Raw genomic sequence first — 11571 nt, forward strand, 5'->3', positions numbered from 1 at the left:
GTGTTGGGTGGGGCAGGGCGCTTTCAGGGGGGCCTAGTTTTGTAATAGTCGTGCCCCCATCCCCACTCCAGCAGGAATACTGTGTTAGTTTCTGGCTGAACCAGGCCCCACTTTCTGTGCTTGCTGCTGACGCCCGCTTTCCTTTTGATTTAAGGCCATTGCAGGGCTCCGCTTTGGAGCGGGCATTGGAGGAATTCTTTGACCACCAAGCAGCCTCCATGCATCCCTCTTATATAACAGAGCCACCGACAGGCTGTTTGCATTCTGCCTGCTTTCTCTTTTTCCGTTGCAGTAGTTTATTTATTAATTAGTGTGCAAAAAATAAAAAGGAGGTAATAACCTTATTTATGTGCTAGTCCACGTGTTCTGTGTGCTCATTTTTTCTGCAGCCTGGCATCAGGAACCGGAACGTTTGGCCCCAGGAGAGGGGGCCGGGACCCAGGGTGCCAGAATCTTACAGTGCGGAGGCGACAGGCCAACGCAGTTCGTTCCTTTTCCTCCCTCCCTCTCTTCTTCTCCCCGCCACGTTCCTCCCTCCCTCCTCCCTCTTCCCTCCTCCCTCCCCCCTCCCTCACCCCCCCTCCCTCCGCGGGTTCTGGGCGTCCTTGGAAGGAAAGGAGAGTGGCCTTGAGGTCGGAGAATTCGCAGCAGTCATGACAAACATCGCTAGGAAGCGGGGACAGGATCCACCGGGAGGTTGAAACTCGGGTTCCAGGCGCCTCTGGTGGCGATCACGGAGGGGGTGCCGCCCGGTCCCACCCCTCACCCCGCAGCCGGGGACCCTCAGCCACCTCCCGGGCGGGCCACCCCGCCGGGGTCTGCTCTGGCCGCTCTCGCCCCGCCTTATTTGCCACGCGCCCCTTCACTTCATGGGTACACGGAGGGCCGCTTCCACAGTGTGGTGTTTAAATCCGCAACGATCACAGCCCAGGGGGGACTCAGCAGGGGACCTGGGCAAGATGGATGCAGGGATTCAACGACGGCCGGTCTGGCCAAGCCAAGCTTCTGGCCCCTCCTACAGCGGTTTGTAATGGAGGCTGACCCGCCTTTTCCGTGGTTGCAGCAAGGGAGAGCCTTGTCGCCCCTCGCAGCACCCCCACCCCACCAACCCCCATCGTCAAGCAGGCGGGCCCCGGCGTCAGTCTGCACAGTTACCAACCTGAGCAGCCCCGCAGCGCGGCACCCAGCCAGCAGGAGGGAGGGAGGGCCAAGGTGGCTCCCCGGGGAGGCTGGACGTCCTTGCCACCCCGGACTTGGGGACTGGGGGCTTCCGCACTGTTGGAATCCTGCCTGGGGGCGAGAGAGGTTTCTGGATGTAGAGTCAGCTGGGATCACTCCCTGCCTTTTTTTTCTTCACCTCCTGAGACATCCAGGAAATGTATAGATTTCTACGGCATTCCGGGATGAACTGGAGGGTATTGGGGGAGTCAAAATGGGACCCCGTGGGAAAAACATGTATTTCATTTTCCATATATTATGTAATCCTGTAAATAAAATTAAATACATTTTAAGCTGGGGTGGTGCTTTCTGTAATTGAATGAAAAGCACCTCCAAGGCTTCAACTTCAAGAGAAAAAAAGGAAAAGGAGGAAATTAAAAAAAAAAAAAAAGTTAACTAGGGGCCGGGCGCGGTGGCTCACGCCTGTAATCCCAGCACTTTGGGAGACCCAGGCGGGCAGATCACGAGGTCAGGAGATCGAGACGATCCTGGCTAACACGGTGAAACTCCGTCTCTACTAAAAATACAAAAAAAATTAGTCGGGTGTGGTGGCGGGCGCCTGTAGTCCCAGCTACTCAGGAGGCTGAGGCAGGAGAATGGCGTGAACCCCGGAGGCGGAGCTTGCAGTGAGCCAAGATTGCGCCAAGGCACTCCAACCTGGGCGACAGAGCAAGACTCTGTCTCAAAAAAAAAAAAAAAAAAAAAAAAAAAAAAGGGCAGGGCGCGGTGGCTCAAGCCTGTAATCCCAGCACTTTGGGAGGCGGAGACGGGCGGATCACGAGGTCAGGAGATCAAGACCATCCTGTCCAACACAGCGAAACCCCGTCTCTACTAAAAAGTACAAAAAATTAGCCGGGCGTGGTGACGGGCGCCTGTAGTCCCAGATACTCGGGAGGCTGAGGCAGGAGAATGACCTGAACCCAGGAGACGGAGGTTGCAGTGAGCCGAGATCGCGCCACTGCACTCAAGCCTGGGTGACAGAGCCAGACTCTGTCTCAAAAAAAAAAAAAAAAAAAAAGTTAACTAGGTAAAAATTTAAAAACAAAAGGCAACATAAAAAGAAAATGAAATACAAACCATTAGGAAAGGTGTGAAATATCAAGCATGTATATAAAATTTTCTAATGAAATCTTTCTAACCCTCTCTTTTGCTTTTTAAACTTTTTATTATGAGAAATTTCAAACATACATAAAAGTAGATAAGTAGATAACAAATCCTCACCTTCAACAATGACCAATGTAGGCCAGGTGCGGTGGCTCACGCCTGTAATCCCAGCACTTTGGGAGACTGAGGAGGGATTACTTGAGCCCAGGAGTTCGAGACCAGCCTGGGCAACATAGTGAGACCCCCCCCCATCTCTACAAAACAATTTAAAAATTAGCTGTGCGTGGTGGCACGTGTCTGTAGTCTCACTCAGGAGGCTGAGGTGGGAGGATCAGTTGCGTCCAGGAGGTTGCAGTGAGCTGTGACCTTGCCACTTCGACAAAGCAAGACCATGTCTTTAAAAAAAAAAAAATTACCAATGTAGAGCCAATTTTTTTTACCTATATCCTCACCTATGCTCCCCATTATATATTTTTATTTTTATTTTTTTATTTTTTTATTTTTTGAGATGGAGTCTCGCTCTGTCGCCCAGGCTGGAGTGCAGTGGCCGGATTTCAGCTCACTGCAAGCTCCGCCTCCCGGGTTTAGGCCATTCTCCTGCCTCAGCCTCCCGAGTAGCTGGGACTACAGGCGCCCGCCACCTCGCCCGGCTAGTTTTTTTGTATTTTTTAGTAGAGACGGGGTTTCACCGTGTTAGCCAGGATAGTCTCGATCTCCTGACCTCGTGATCCGCCCGTCTCGGCCTCCCAAAGTGCTGGGATTACAGGCTTGAGCCACTGCACCCGGCCATTATATATTTTTATTTAATTAATTTTACTTATTTGGTGTTTTTGTTTGTTTGTTTATTTTATTTTTTATTTTTTATTTTTTTTGAGATGGAGTTTTGCTCTTGTTGCCCAGGCTGGAGTGCAACGGCATGGTCTTGGCTCACCACAACCTCCGCCTCCCGGGTTCAGGCGATTCTCTTGCCTCAGCCTCCTGAGTAGCTGGGATTACAGGTATGCTCCACCACACCCGGCTAATTTTGTATTTTTAGTAGAGATGGGGTTTCTCCATGTTGATCAGGCTGGTCTCAAACTCCCGACCTCAGGTGATCCACCCGCCTCAGCCTCCCAAAGTGCTGAGATTACAGGTGTGAGCCACCACTCCTGGCATATTTTTATTTTTTAATGATAAGATAAACTGAGCTTGTGCTTTAGTTAGGCTTGGCTGTGTAACAAGCCACTACAAAACTTAGTGGCCCAAAGCAACAATAGTTTACTATTTCTTACTATTCCAGTGATTGGATTGGGCAGTTCCTCTGCCAGTTTTGACTGGAGTTCCTCCTAAAATGTCTAAGATGGCCCCTCATCCTCTAATAGGCTAGATGAGCCTCCTTAAATAGCACCTAGAGTTTTCTAAGAGAATCAAGGCAGAAGCTTCAAACTTCCTGACCTGTGAGAGTCCTGAGTCACTCCTGCCCCATTCTATTGACCAAAGCAAGTCACAAAGCCAGCCCAGACTAGAGAGGTGAAGGGAGAATGGAGAGGGGGAGAAATAAGTCTCAGCGATGGATGAGACGAATGAATGGCAGAGATTGCACAGTGGTATGTACACTAGGATGAGAGGAATTTGTGGCTTTTTTCTTTTTTGATACAGAGTCTGGCTCTGTCGCCCAGGCTGGAGTGCAGTGGTGTGATCTCGGCTCATTGCAACCTCTGCCTCCTGAGTTCAAGCCATTCTCCTGCCTCAGCCTCCTGAGTAGCTGGGATTACAAGTGCACACCACCATGCCCTGCTAATTTTTGTATTTTTAGTAGAGACGAGGTTTCACCATGTTGGCCAGGCTGGTCTCGAACTCCTGACCTCAAGTGATCCACCTGCCTCAGCCTCCCAAAGTGTGGGGATTACAAGCGTAAGCCACTGCACCTGGCCAATAGCCTTTCAACAATCTATTGCAGTTTGCTTCCATCAACATAACTTTTCTTCCTTCCTTCCTTCCTTCTTCCTTTCTTCCCTTTCTTTTGAGATGGGGGTCTCACTCTGTTGCCCAGGCTGGAGTGCAGTGGTGCCATTATAGCTCACTGCAGCCTCAAACTCCTAAGTTCAAGCGATCCTCCTGCCCCAGCTTCCTGAGTAGCTGAGACTACCCATGCAGCATCACACCTGGCTAAATTTTAAAATTTTTATACAGATGGAGTCTCACTGTTTCCCGGGCTGGTCTCAAAATCCTGGCCTCAAGTGATCCTCCCACCTTGGCCTCCCAAAATGTTGGGATTACAAGCATGAGCCACCACACCCAGCTCATTCATAACTTTTCCTTTTCATAAACTATAAATATATATATATTTATATATATATATATTTTTTTTTGAGATGGAGTTTTACTCTTGTTACCCAGGCTGGAGTGCAATGGTGCAGTCTTGGCTCACTGCAACCTCTGCCTCCCGGGTTCAAGCGATTTTCCTGCCTCAGCCTCCCAAGTAGCTGGGATTACAGGCATGCACCATAACGCTTGGCCAATTTTGTATTTTTAGTAGGGACAGGGTTTCTCCATGTTGGTCAGGCTGGTCTTGAACTCCTGACCTCAGGTAATCCGTCCACCTCGGCCTCCCAAAGTGCTGGGATTACAGGTGTGAGGCACGGTGACTGGCCTTTAATTTTATTTATTTATTTTATTTTATTTTTATTTTTTGAGGCTGAGTCTTGCTCTGTCACCCAGGCTAGAGTGCAGTGGTAGGCTCTCAGCTCACTGCAATCTCCACCTCCCATATTCAAGCAATTCTAATTCTTCTACCTCAGCCTCCCAAGTAGCTGGAATTACAGGCGCCCACCATTATGCCTGGCTGATTTTTGTATTTTTAGTGGAGACAGGGTTTTGCCATGTTGGCCAGGCTGGTCTCGAACTCCTGGCCTCAAGTGATCTGCCTACATCAGCCTCCCAGTGCTGGGATTACAGGTGTGAGCCACCGTGCACAGCCAAACTATACACACACACACACACACACACACACACACACACACATATATATATATATATTTTTTTTTTTTTTGAGATGGAGTCTTACTCTGTTGCCCAGGCTGGAGTGCAGTTGCATGATCTTGACTCACTGCAACCTCCACCTCCCGGGTTCAAGTGATTCTCCTGCCTCAGCCTCCCGAGTAGCTAGGATTACAGGCGCACACCACCACGCCCAGCTAATTTTTTTTTTTTTTTTTTTAAGACGAAGTCTCACTCTTGTTGCCCAGGCAGGAGTGCGATGGCGCGATCTCGGCTCACAGCAACCTCCGCCTCCGCCTCCCAGGTTCAAGTGATTCTCCTGCTTCAGTCCCTGAGTAGCTGGGATTACAGGTGCCCGCCACCATTCCTGGCTAATTTTTGTATTTTTAGTAGAGACGGGGTTTTACCATGTTGGTCAAGTTGGTCTCAAACTCCTGACCTCAGGTGATCCGCCCGCCTTGGCCTCCCAAAGTGCTGGGATTACAGGTGTGAGCCAACGCGCTCGGCCATGCCCAGCTAATTTTTGTACTTTTAGTAGAGATGGGTTTCATCATGTTGGCCAGGCTGGTTTCGAACTCCTGACCTCAGGTGATCTGCCCACCTCAGCCTCCCAAAGTGCTGAGATTACAGGCGTAAGCCACTCCCAACCAACTTCAAATGCTTGATACCTACCATCAAGAAGTTGTGTTAGCACAAGTTAACGTTTAATGTTTTTTATCATCCATTTAAAATTTTGCAACAGTTCAAATTATATTTAAAGAACCTGGCCGGGCGCGGTGGCTCAAGCCTGTAATCCCAGCACTTTGGGAGGCCGAGACGGGTGGATCACGAGGTCAGGAGATCAAGACTATCCTGGCTAACACGGTGAAACCCCGTCTCTACTAAAAAATACAAAAAAAAAAACTAGCCGGGCGAGGTGGCGGGCGCCTGTAGTCCCAGCTACTCGGGAGGCTGAGGCAGGAGAATGGCGTGAACCCGGGAGGCGGAGCTTGCAGTGAGCTGAGATCCGGCCACTGCACTCCAGCCTGGGCGACAGAGCGAGACTCCGTCTCAAAAAAAAAAAAAAGAACCTGGTAGCCAGGCATGGTGGCACATGCCTCTAATTCTAGCTACTCAGGAAGCTGAGGCAGAAGAATCACTTGAACCCAGGAGGCAGAGGCGGCAGTGAGCCGTGATAGTACCACTGCACTTCAGCCTGGTTGACAGAGTGAGACCCTGTCTGGAAAAAAACCAAACAAACAAACAAACAAAAAAAACTAAGAATCTGGCAGCTCTTTATTTTGTGGACAAGTGGAATGTTTACATTTCTTATGTAATGTGAATTGACTTTGAATCTGAACATATCTTTTCCTATTAGACATTTCAAAACAAAGATGAAGGTCTAATTTGCAGAGGTATATGCATTATGAGAGCAGCCGTGCTGCATTTGGCTTGGGCACCATAAAATTACACACCAGCAGGGTGGGCGCGATGACTCGCACCTGTCATCCCAGCACTTTGGGAGGCTGAGGCGGGTGGATCACCTGAGGTTGGGAGTTCGAGACCAGCCTGACCAACATGGAGAAACCCCGTCTCTACTAAAACAATACAAAAATTAGCTGGGTGTGGTGGCGCATGCCTGTAATCCCAGCTACTCAGGAGGCTGAGGCAGGAGAATTGATTGAGCCCAGAGGGCGGAGGTTGCGGTGAGCCAAGATTGCGCCATTGTACTCCAGCCTGGGCAAGAAGAGTGAAACTCTGTCTCAAAAAAAAAAAGAAAACTACACATCAGCCACAAAAAGATAGAGGTTTCTGATCTGTGTGATGATGGTGTTTTAGGGCATAGTGTGGAGGTACCACCCTACCAGGCCACCTCTTCCCATCCCTATCTGTTGGCCACGCCTTGATCTGCCCTGAGCCTTTGGGAACCTGGAAGAACCTTCTGCCTCCAGCAGTTCTGTGGACCCTTGTCCATGATGACAAGGGGCACTGAAATAGTGTCTAATGGCAGAGCCCTCCTTGGCCAGTTGGTCACACGTGCTCACCACCTGTGGGGAGTGTGGGAAACACAGCCAGACTCTACCACACTGGGGTGCCCTCTGAAACATCTGGAGTTGACTATTCCAGGGACCCTGCTCTGCTGCCCTGAGAACAGAGGGAATCACCATCTCTGGGCTCCCTGAAGGACATGTTTTTTGTTGTTGTTGTTTTTCTTTTTTTTCTTTTTCTTTTTTTTTTTTTTTGAGATAGGATCTCACTCTCTCGCCCAGGCTGGAGTGCAGTGGTGCAGTCCTGCAGCCTCAACCTCCCGAGCTCAAGTGATCCTCCCACCTCAGCCTCCCAAATAGCTGGGACCAAAGGCACGTGCCACTACACTCAGTTAATGTGTGTATTTTTTGTAGAGATAGGGTCTCACTATATGTATTAGTCCGTTTTCACGCTACTGATAAAGACATACCAGAGACTGGGCAAGCCACAAAAGAAAGAGGTTTAATTGGACTTACAGTTCCATGTGACTGGGGAAGCCTCACAATCATGGAGGAAGGCAAGGAGGAGCAAGTCACATCTTACATGGATGGCAGCAGGCAAAGAGAGGAGTGCTTGTGCAGGGAAACTCCCCTTTTTATAACCATCAGATCTTGTGAGACTTATTCACTCTCACGAGAACAGCATGGGAAAGACCTGCCCCCATAATTCAATTACCTCCCACGTGGGAATTCAAGATGAGATTTGGATGGGGACACAGCCAAACCATATCACTATGTTGCCCAGGCTGGTCTCAAACTCCTGGGCTCAAGCCATCCTCCCACCTGGGCCTCCCAAAGTGCTGGGATTACAGGCACGAGTCACCACGCCTAGCCTGTCATTTTCTTTTTTAATTTTCTCTATTTCTTTCTTTCTTTTTTTTTTTTTGAGATGGAGTCCCTCTCTGTCGCCCAGGCTGGAGTGCAGTGGTGCAATCTCAGCACACTGCAACCTCTGCCTCCCGGGTTCAAGCGATTCTCATGCCTCAGTCTCCTGAGTAGCTGGGATTACAGGTGCCCACCACCACATCCGGCTACTTCTCTATATTTTTAGTAGAGATGGGGTTTCACCATGTTGGCCAGGCTGGTCTCCAACTCTTGACCTCAGGTGATCTGCCCACCTCGGCATCACAAAGTACCGGGATTACAGGCGTGAGCCACGGCACTCAGCCGGGCCTGTCATTTTCTTACTATTACAGCTATCATTGGAATTATTGGACATCTGCTGATGCGTGGCTGTGACCATTTCTTTTTCTTTTTTGTAGAGACAGGGTCTCTGTTGCCTACCTGGAGTGCAGTGGCATGATCATAGCTCACTGCACCTCAGCCTCCAGGACTCAAATGACCTTCCCATTTCCAGCCTCCTGAGTAGCTGGGATAGCACAGGCGCACACCACCATGCCTGGCTAACTTTTTGTTAATTTTTTGTAGAGATGGGGTCTTGCTATATTCCTCAGGCTGGTCTGAAACTCCTGGGCCCAAGAATTCCTCCTGCCTCAGCCTCCCAAAGCACTGGGTTTACAGGTGTGAGCTACTGTGCCTGACCAGAATATAAAGCTAAATTTCAAATATCTTTTAAAAACAAGAAAGAAAAAGAGACCAGGTGCGGTGGCTCACGCCTGTAATCCCAGCTACTTGGGAGGCTGAGGTGGGAGGATCACTTGGTCCTGGGAAGTCGAGGCTGCAGTCAGCCATGATTGCTCCACTGTACTCCAGCCTGGGCAATAGAGTGAGACCCAGCTTAGCTTCAAACTGTGTTTTAAAAACTTGTTTTCCTTTCCTCCTTTCTCCTCAGTCTCAAGACGTAGCTTTGAGACAAACTGCAGGTGTGTTTTCTTTGGTCTTACGACACGCGCTTTCAAACGCCCTTCCCTTTCCAACTTTACGCTCTCATGTGTCACGCACACTTATTTACCTGGATGCTTGCTAAACTCACACCATGCTCACTTATCTGGTTATAGATTTCCTTAGAAGTTTCCGGAGCTGGAGTTTCTGGGATTGTTAGGAAGCTGCAGGAGCGAGATGGAGGTGGACGCATGGGGTGTTGATGGTCGAGATGGTCTCCGGGAGCAGCGAGGCTTGAGCGAGGGAGAGAGGCAGAACCTCGATGTGCGGCTTCGGTCTGGTGCAAACGGGCTTCCCAAACACTCCTACTGGTTGGACCTCTGGCTCTTCATGCTTTTCGATGTGGTGGTGTTTCTCTTTGTGTATTTTTTTGCCATGACTCGTTTGCTGATATCTAAATTAAGAAGTTGGTTCTTGAGTGAATTCTGAAAATGGCTACAAACTTCTTGAAAAAAGAAGACAAGACTCTCAACAGAAGAATTTCACATCTCCAAGGGACCCTTCCTTTCGTCTTACACTTTGTTACTAGTTTGCAGAACTCTATTAAATGGGTAGGATTTCACCCATTCCTAGCTAAGTTGTTAAAATTAAACCCTTTGGTTCGTGTTTAAAAACTTTCCAACATCTAATGGCTTTACAGGGGCTGAATATAAAAAGCGTTTATACTTAAAAAAAAAAAAAAAAAAAGAAGTTTCCGGAGCTGAATTCTGACACGGACCAGATATCCCTAGAATTCTCTCCTTAGCAGGGGTTTACTTCAAGGCTGGAGTTCACTCTCAGCTAGAGATTGACTGTGATTGATTTGTAAGCTGGGTGCACTCACGATCGTGCTGGCCCCTTCAGCAGATGGAACAATAATTGAAAAGAAGTCACTGGAGCGAGACACGCCACCTGGCACCTCCTAGCCCCCCATGCCTCTTCCGCAGTCCAAGCCCCTCTTCTTAAACCAGGGCTCCCTCTCCAGAAATTGGAAAATGGCAATTTTTGGAAAGGATTCTGGCCAGTCTTCCCCTTGCTAGCAACGGATAGTGAAATTCACTTTCTTTTTAACACGCCTTGCTCTTATTTTGGCTTCTTTCTGCAAGCGGCAAGCAACCTGACCCTCTTTCAGTCACAAGTCTAAACGAAATGGAATGGGAATGATAGTAAGAAAGAGGATTTCAGCATAAATATGGTCATGTAGCACTCTTTTTTTTTTTTTTTTTTTTTTTTTTTTTTTTGAGACTGAGTCTCACTCTGTCACCCAGGCTGGAATGCAGTGGCACGATCTCAGCTCACTGCAACCTCCACCTCCTGGGTTCAAGCGATTCTTGTGCCTCAGCCTCCCAAGTAGGTGGGATTACAGGCGCCCACCAACACGTCCAGCTAATTTTTGTATTTTTAGTAGAGACGAGGTTCCGCTATGTTACCAGGCTGGTCTCGAACTTCTGACCTCAAGTGATCTGCCTGCCTTGGCTTCCCAAAGTGATGGGATTACAGGCGTGAGCCACTGCACCCTGCCTGTAGCACTCTTATATTTGACATTCAAGAAGGAAACAATTGCATTCCCAAACAGCTAAATATGCATGTCTAAAAACGGAAGTCTTTTTTTTTTTTTTTTGAACTGTCACATTCTCTCCAAAGCCCATTCATCTCAGCATCCCAAAGCTGAAGCACAGCTTCTGTGAGTTCTGTAAGAAAGTGGTAACCACAGGGCACCATTGCCAGCACAGCACAGCACAACTGCTTATAAAACGAGACTTCTGACGCTGGCTGCAGCGTCATTTTCTCACCATCCTCACGTGGGAGAGCAGTTGTCTGAATGATCGCTAAGTCATGCTCGCTAAGTCAGTGCAGTAAGAATTGCACTGCTGAAGCTAAGTCCAGGACAGCCTCTGCTGGGGCCAGAGCAGACATGGCAATGAACTCCAAGCTGGGGCCTCCATTTGTTTTCTTTTTCTTTTCTTTTCTTTTTTTTCTTTTTTTTTTTTTTTTTTTTGAGATGGAGTCTCACTCTGTCTTGCCCAGGCTGGAGTGCAGTGGCACGATCTCAGCTCACTGCAACCTCTACCTCCCAGGTTCAAGCGAGTCTCCTGCCTCAACCTCCCGAGTAGCTGAGATTACAGGAATGCACCACCATACCTGGCTAATTTTTTTGTATTTAGTAGAGACGGGGTTTAACCACATTGGTCGGACTGGTCTCAAACTCCTGACCTCAGGTGATCCACCCACCTCATCCTCCCAGAGTGCTGGGATTACAGGCATGAGCCACCATGCCCGGTCTCTCTATTTGTTTTCTAGCAAGCCAAAGTCTGAGTGGAAAAAACACAAACTCTCTTTCCTCTGGTCTCACACAACAATCAACACAGTAGACTTCTGTGACCCCAAAATATGTGGGGATATCTCCCCACCAGCAATCAAGCAGTCAGTTCTGCAGTGGACA

At 48.8% G+C, this 11571-nt stretch overlaps 1 protein-coding gene and 1 long non-coding RNA gene across 2 annotated transcripts; one reads left to right on the forward strand and one right to left on the reverse strand.

Annotated features, from left to right (window-relative positions):
• Positions 1 to 256: 256 nt before the first annotated feature.
• Positions 257 to 1303, reverse strand: LOC139360597 (uncharacterized). Its single transcript, XR_011618095.1, has 2 exons — positions 1160 to 1303; positions 257 to 950 (listed from the first exon to the last, which is right to left on the reverse strand). It is a non-coding gene; the product is annotated as an uncharacterized lncRNA (long non-coding RNA).
• Positions 1304 to 9299: 7996 nt separating this feature from the next.
• LOC105463143 (sarcoplasmic/endoplasmic reticulum calcium ATPase regulator ALN-like) lies at positions 9300 to 9782 on the forward strand. The gene has a single exon (XM_011710104.3). It carries the CDS (start codon positions 9327 to 9329, stop codon positions 9576 to 9578), a length of 252 nt encoding a protein of 83 aa, XP_011708406.1. The 5' UTR covers positions 9300 to 9326; the 3' UTR covers positions 9579 to 9782.
• The last annotated feature ends 1789 nt before the right edge of the window (positions 9783 to 11571 follow it).

The sequence above is a fragment of the Macaca nemestrina genome, chromosome X (assembly GCF_043159975.1).
Source record: "Macaca nemestrina isolate mMacNem1 chromosome X, mMacNem.hap1, whole genome shotgun sequence".
In the NCBI taxonomy this organism is placed as follows: Eukaryota; Metazoa; Chordata; class Mammalia; order Primates; family Cercopithecidae; genus Macaca; species Macaca nemestrina.

Bases quoted from the DNA above. Each gene is read 5' to 3' on its own strand.
- LOC105463143 (XM_011710104.3), top strand. From the start codon at position 9,327: ATGGAGGTGGACGCATGGGGTGTTGATGGTCGAGATGGTCTCCGGGAG.